The sequence below is a fragment of the Oncorhynchus clarkii genome, chromosome 21 (genome assembly GCF_045791955.1).
Source record: "Oncorhynchus clarkii lewisi isolate Uvic-CL-2024 chromosome 21, UVic_Ocla_1.0, whole genome shotgun sequence".
Classification (NCBI taxonomy): domain Eukaryota; kingdom Metazoa; phylum Chordata; class Actinopteri; order Salmoniformes; family Salmonidae; genus Oncorhynchus; species Oncorhynchus clarkii.
This window is the reverse complement of record NC_092167.1, coordinates 36128680-36136364: the sequence shown is the minus strand read 5'-3', so window position 1 is coordinate 36136364 and position 7685 is coordinate 36128680. Positions and strand designations below refer to the sequence as shown.

Below are 7685 nucleotides of genomic sequence, written 5' to 3'. Positions count from 1 at the left end.
ACCAAATTGGATCCACGCATTACATCCACAAGATGGATTGTTCCACAAGAGTGTCACAAGGGTGGAGGAGATGTGTGCGTGTGGGGACAGTTGTCAAGACAGACTCACTCCCCTGATGGCTATAGCTCATTAAAGAAGGACATGGTGAGTTCCAGCTAACTACCAAGCCTGTACCTCATGAGTATGTCTCAGCCGTAGCCCAAAACATATCCCTTGGCACCTCCACATCATTTGTAACTCCGCTGTTGTCCAGTGTATTGTTTTCAGTGTCAGTACCCAAACATGTTATTTCTCAGGCAGGTCTTATAGTTTCTGCCCATCGCTTATTTTTGGAGAGTGGTATTGTAGAAAGGCTACACTATAAATGTTGAAAACAAATTGTGAGGAGCATTTATGCCAATATGATACGATCATGTTTAAATCTAAATCTTACTGTCTGTGTAGGATACAAAATATTGTGTATGATAGTGCAGAAGAGCCAACCTTTATATGCAGAGGCTCGAACTTGAGATCTACACACTCAAATCAGGTTTACAATAAGTTAGCAGTCTACCCTGAGAGCATTGATCAGAATTACAAATCATGTCATTTTAAACATTATGTACAACAATCTACCCAAGGTACTCTGATGCTGGATGTAGTTGAGTATTGTTGCTCTGAAAGCAGATACATATTGGTGAGTTGAAGTGAGGTGAGTATCAATTGCAGTGTTGGGGAAGCTACTCTGAAATTATAGTTTACCAAACTACCAATTACATCACAGAAGTTAAGCTACTCTTAATAAAATAATAGTTTACTTAACTAAAGCTACTTTGAATCAGTAGTTCACTACATCCAAGATACTGAAAATGATCATATCTGAATCTGAAATGTCAGACTGCAAATTGCAAGAACACATCACACTAGGAGGCAGATGTTAACAGGAGTCAAATGTTAACAGAAGTCAGATGTTAACAGGAGTCAGATGTTAACAGGAGTCAGATGTTAACAGGAATCAGATGTTAACAAAGTCAGATGTTAACAAGAATCGGATGTTAACAAAGTCAGATGTTAACAGGAGTCAGATGTCAGATGTTAACAGGAGTCAGATGTTAACAAAGTCAGATGTTAACAGGAGTCAGATGTCAGATGTTAACAGGAGTCAGATGTTAACAGGAGTCAGATTTCAGATGTTAACAGGAGTCAGATGTTAACAGAATGTGTCATTTAGCCTATTAAATACAAAAAACATGTTTCAAGTGAGAATTTGGTCTGATACCGAAAGAGAAAGGGAATTCTTGCATACTTCACCCGTATTTTATTTTATATTAGCCAAAAAATGAGTGTGTAGTTCCAGTAGTTAGCTACACCGCTATATGGCAAAAAAAAACACGTTTTTAACTACAGTGGGGCAAAAAAGTATTTAGTCAGTCACCAATTGTGCAAGTTCTCCCACTTAAAAAGATGAGAGAGGCCTGTAATTTTCATCATAGGTACACTTCAACTATGACAGACAAAATTAGAAAAAAAATCCAGAAAATCACATTGTAGGATTTTTAATGAATTTATTTGCAAATGATGGTGGAAAATAAGTATTTGGTCACCTACAAAAGGTTATCTCAATACTTTGTTATATACCCTTTGTTGTCAATGACAGAGGTCAAACGTTTTCTGTAAGTCTTCACAAAGTTTTCACACACTGTTGCTGGTATTTTGGCCCATTCCTCCATGCAGATCTCCTCTAGAGCAGTGATGTTTTGGGGCTGTTGCTGGGCAACACGGACTTTCAACTCCCTCCAAGGATTTTCTATGGGGTTGAGATCAGGAGACTGTCTAAGCCACTCCAGGACCTTGAAATGCTTCTTACGAAGCCACTCCTTCGTTGCCCGGGCGGTGTGTTTGGGATCATTGTCATGCTGAAAGACCCAGCCACATTTCATCTTCAATGCCCTTGCTGATGGAAGGATTTCACTCAAAATCTCACGATACATGGCCCCATTCATTCTTTCCTTTACACGGATCAGTCGTCCTGGTCCCTTTGCAGAAAAACAGCCCCAAAGCATGATGTTTCCACCCCCATGCTTCACAGTAGGTATGATGTTCTTTGGATGCAACTCAGCATTCTTTGTCCTCCAAACACGACGAGTTGAGTTTTTACCAAAAAGTTATATTTTGGTTTCATCTGACCATATGACATTCTCCCAATCTTCTTCTGGATCATCCAAATGCTCTCTAGCAAACTTCAGACGGGCCTGGACATGTACTGGCTTAAGCAGGGGGACATGTCTGGCACTGCAGGATTTGAGTCCCTGGCGGCGTAGTGTGTTACTGATGGTAGGCTTTGTTACTTTGGTCCCAGCTCTCTGCAGGTCATTCACTAGGTCCCCCTGTGTGGTTTGGTGATTTTTGCTCACCGTTCTTGTGATCATTTTGACCCCACAGGGTGAGATCTTGCGTGGACCCCCAGATCGAGGGAGATTATCAGTGGTCTTGTATGTCTTCCATTTCCTAATAATTGCTCCCACAGTTGATTTATTCAAACCAAGCTGCTTACCTATTGCAGATTCAGTCTTCCCAGCCTGGTGCAGGTCTACAATTTTGTTTCTGGTGTCCTTTGACAGCTCTTTGGTCTTGGCCATAGTGGAGTTTGGAGTGTGACTGTTTGAGGTTGTGTACAGGTGTCTTTTATACTGATAACAAGTTCAAACAGGTGCCATTAATACAGGTAACGAGTGGAGGACAGAGGAGCCTCTTAAAGAAGAAGTTACAGGTCTGTGAGAGACAGAAATCTTGCTTGTTTGTAGGTGACCAAATACTTATTTCCACCATACTTTGCAAATAAATTCCTTAAAAATCCTACAATGTGATTTTCTGGATTTTTTTTCTCATTTTGTCTGTCATAATTGAAGTGTACCTATGATGAAAAGTACAGGCCTCTCGCATCTTTTTAAGTGGGAGAACTTGCACAATTGGTGGCTGACTAAATACTTTTTTGCCCCACTGTACTGAAAACACTACCAAGATATCCATTTAGTTCAACTACCAGCAACCTACTGGAAAATGTAGTTGAATTACTTGTTGAATTACAAGTATTCACTACTCCCCAACAGCGGTCGATTTGAGATTCCTTTCTAAAGGTAATGGGACTCCATTGAGTGCAAAGAAGTTTCATCATGTCTTTGACATTACAACTGGCATCAATGGCCTTGAAGTCTCCAGCTTTCAGTGTTGTTGGCAAGATGGTAGATGCCGAGAGTGGGTATAGTGGTTTTGGACATGTTCTTTCTGTGTAATGTCTACGAAACATGCAGGGCTGGAATGGCCATAGTGGATAAAGATGCCTGTTTGTTCAGTTCGCTGTATCTTACATTTGCTTTCCGTTACTCTTTTTTTTTGTATCGGCATTAGGACAGTATACATGATCACCACCCCAAAAAAAATAAAAACGAAAAAGTAGATTGTGCTGATTTACTGGCACATTGAACAATGGTGCGTGCTGTAGTTTAAGAACAACGGTGAGCTCTAAAAACAATGATGTGATATCTGAATTTCTCCATCTTTATGCACCTTCGCCATTGGTTGGGAACTTTTAAGAAATGGTGTTTCCAAAGTGAAATTCCCAGTATCCTGATATATATATTTTTTAAACAACTCTCATCTCTAATCTTATATTAACATCATATTATTGTTTTAGTAAGACCCCTAGCAGTTTGTAAAGAATTACACTTATTTTCTCTCTTTCTTGTCTTTTCATGTTACAGTGCTTGAACCTGGATAAGTTTGAGGCTGCCGACAGCGAGAGACATCTCATGACTAGAGCGTTGGAGCTACTAGAGAGCAATAGGTACTGGGCTGGCATCGTTTTCGAAGACCTCAACCCTGCCGCCAGCCACCCCCCTCCTTACGTCAAGTACAAGATCCGCATGGACATTGATAAGGGGGAGCGTACGAATAAGATCAAAGAAAGGTAGGCCCAGTGCACAGCCTTTGCGCCCTCACCATGTTTTAGTGCTAATGAGAAAACATTGGACAACATGGCCCGTATTCATAAAGCATCTTAGAGGAGAGCTGATCCAGGATCAGGTCCCCCGTGTCCATAGAATGTAATTCAATAGGATCTAAAGGCTAAATTGATGCTACACTCTTTGAAAAAAGGTGCTATCTAGAACCTAAAAGGGTTCTTCAGCTGTCTCCATAGGAGAACCCTTTGAATAACCCTTGTTAGTTCCAAGTAGAACCCTTTTGGGTTTCATATAAAACCCTTTCCACAGAGGATTCTACATGGAACCAAAAACGGTTATACCTGGAAACAAAAATGGGTTTTTACCTAGAACCAAAACGGGTTCTCCTATGGGGACAGCCGAATAACCCTTTTGAAACCCTTTTTTCTAAGAGTGTAGAGCAGCGCTCCTACTCTGAGTCACGTTTTGAATACAGGCCCTGATGTTGCTGAGACACATTATGAATACAGGCCCTGATGGTCCTGAGACACATTTTGAATACAGGCCCTGATGTTGCTGAGACACATTATCAATACAGGCCCTGATGGTCCTGAGACATTATGAATACAGGCCCTGATATTGCTAAAACACATTATGAATACAGGCTGTGATGTTGCTGAGACACATTATGGATACAGGCCCTCATGTTGCTTAGCCAATTTTTTCAACTGACATGTCAACTTTTACCAGACAATTGTAGTAGTATCTGAAGCAAAACAGACATTTTATTGCATAGTTTCTGTCCTATGTCTCAGGCGATTTATAATAAGCATGCAGTGCCAAAAAAATTATGATTCCATGTTACTCATGGGACAAATGTCATGACCCATGACATAAATATTAGTGTAACGTTTGACTGTTTCATCCATGATGTTTTCAAAGCCAGCTTTCTCTTAGGCTACATTTACACGGAAGCCAAATTCTGATAACTTTTCCACTAATTGGTCTTTTGACCAATCACAGATATTTTCACATCAGCTCTTGTTCAGAGCTGATTTGATTGGTCAAAAATATAAAAATTGGGTTCCCTGTGTAAACAGCCTTCGACAATGATCGTTGTGTTATGTGTGTCCTTTCAATTTAAAGGGGATGGTCTCCTGGGGCCCGTAGCAACTCCTTTAACGACCTGCGCTATATATGGGGAGGCTTCGCCTATCTGCAGGACATGATGGACCATGGCATAATACGGGCACACACAAACAAATCCCAGCCGCTCGGCGTGTTTGCCCAGCAAATGCCATATCCCTGCTATGTGGACGATGTGTGAGTACAAAAGCTGTTATCTGTCTGTCCCGTGATTAGAGAGGGAAGAAGGCATTACCGCAATAAAAATCTACTCACTTCGGGACTTGCCACTCACCGCTACCACAGGCTAGAGTAATGGGCTTATCTGTCACTTAGCCCGCACAAATTTCCCTGTGGAAACTCTTCCAAAGCTATCTCTCATGTTGTCTTCCGTCCCTGGATACTGCTGTCTGCTGCATCCACAACTCTGGGAGGTAGAGAGAGAGGAGAGAAGTGTTAATATTCAAATTCAAACTTGAAAGTTTGATGCCCTTCATGAGTTTTTTAATTATGAATTGTGTCAAAGCTGGGGGAAAACAAACTTGTTGCAAGATGGAGATACAACAAGACAGAGCTAAAGAAATCTCAGCTATTGATTTAGTCCAGCCACATGCAGACCATGTCCTGAGCATTGGAGACCTGAATGCTTGATGTATCTTTAAATTATTCAGGCTACATTCTTATGTTCCCTCCCTTTCATTCAATATCACATTTCCTCCTTAAGAAACTACCCAATTCCCTCATGAAACCACACACAAAGTCCATCATATGTAGAGATTGATAGGGACCATTGTATTCTGTGTGAATCAGGTATTCATCAGCGTTACTGTTCTAAAGCACAATGGATAGGTGTATTTCGCCAAGGGAGATAGACTGCACTATAGCGCTCAATCTTAGGCAGTTAAGATTTCCTCAGAGGCAGGGAAATTACTCCAATCTACACGGCTTTATCATTTCCAATAATATACTCAGAGCTCAATGATGTCATCGGGGGACAGATCATTTCAAAGGAGATCAAAGTCCACTAGTGCAACAAAGTAGGTCCCAAATGCCACCCTATTCCCTATATAGTGCACTACTTTTGACCGGAGACATATGGGCCATTTGCAACAAAGCCACAATGTTTCAGGAGACAGACACATATTTCCCCCGTTGGAAGTCACTGTCCCTGATTAATTTTTATTTTAAATACTCTATACGGCATCAGAGCATATTGCATAACAACCTTCATTGGAATGTACAGTAGCCTTACTATGATAAAGACATGCAGTATTAGGACCAGGGCTAGAGGGAGTGGTGACACGAGTCAAGAGGTCAAAAATCAAATCAAATTGTATTTGTCACACGCGACGAATACAGCAGCTATAGACCTTACCGTGAAATTCTTACTTACAAGTCCTTAACCAACAGTGCAGTTCAAGAAATATAGTTAATAAAATATTTATAAAATAAACTAAAGTAAAAAAATATCTAATCAATCAAAAAGTAACACAAGAAATGTACATAACAATAACAAAGCTATATACAGGGGGTACCGGTACTGACTCAGTGTGCTGGGGTGATTTGTAAAGTGACTTTGCACAGATAATAAACAGCGAGTAGCCGGAGTGTAAAACAAGCAGGGTGGGCATTTGATTAGTTGTTCAGCAGTCTAATGGCTTAGTAGAAGTAGAAGCTGTTAAGGAGCCTTTTGGTCCTAGATTTGGCAAAAGGGTACTGCTTGCAGTGCGGTAGCAGAGAGAACCATCTATGACTTGGATGACGAGTCTTTGACAATTTTTGGGGGCTTCCTCTGACACCGCCTGGTATAGAGGTCCTGGATGTCAGGAAGCTTGGCCCCAGTGATGTACTGGTCGTACGCACTACTCTGTGTAGCACCATACGGTCAGATGCCGAACAGTTGCCATACCAGGCGGTGATGCAACCGGTCAGGATGCTCTCTACGGTGCAGCGGTCTCCTGAGGGGGAATAGGCTTTGTCGTGCCCTCTTCACAACTGTCTTGGTGTGTTTGGGCCATGATAGTTTGTTGGTGATGTGGGGCTGATCCCCAACCCTGAGGGGTTGGGGATCAGCGTTGCAGATGTGCTGTTGCCTACCCTTACCACCTGGGGGCGGCACGTCAGGTGGTAAGGATCCAGTTGCAGAGGGAGGTGTTTAGTCCCAGGGTCCTTAGCTTAATGATGAGCTTTGTGGACACTATGGTGTTGAACGCTGTGCTTTAGTCATTGAACAGAATTCTCACATAGGTGTTCCTTTTGTCCACGTGGGAAAGAGCAGGGTGGAGTGCGATTAAGATTGCATCATCTGTGTATCTGTTGGGGTGGTATGCGAATTGGAGAGGGTCTAGGGTTTCTGGCATGATGGTGTTGATGTGAGCCATGACCAGCCTTTCAAAGTACTTCATGGCTACGGGGCGTGAGTGGTGAGTGCTACGGGGCGATAATCATTTAGGCAGGTTACCTTCACTTTCTTGGGCACAGGAACTATTTTGTTCTGTTTGAAATGTGAGGGTGTAACAGATGAAAATGTCGGTGAAGACACTTGTCAGTTGGTCTGCGCATACTTTGAGGGCACGTCCTGGTAATCCATCTGGCCCCGCGGCTTTTTGACCTGTTTAAAGGTCTTGCTCACATCGGCTA

At 42.0% G+C, this 7685-nt stretch overlaps 1 protein-coding gene across 1 annotated transcript in view; it reads left to right on the top strand.

Annotated features, from left to right (window-relative positions):
• LOC139378978 (phospholipid-transporting ATPase ABCA1-like) overlaps positions 1-7685 on the top strand; it is a 269741-nt gene that overhangs the window by 63922 nt on the left and 198134 nt on the right. The window contains exons 12-13 of the mRNA XM_071121640.1: positions 3741-3946; positions 5067-5243. Coding sequence (XP_070977741.1) covers positions 3741-3946; positions 5067-5243 — 383 coding nt within the window. The remainder of the gene's footprint in view (positions 1-3740; positions 3947-5066; positions 5244-7685) is intronic.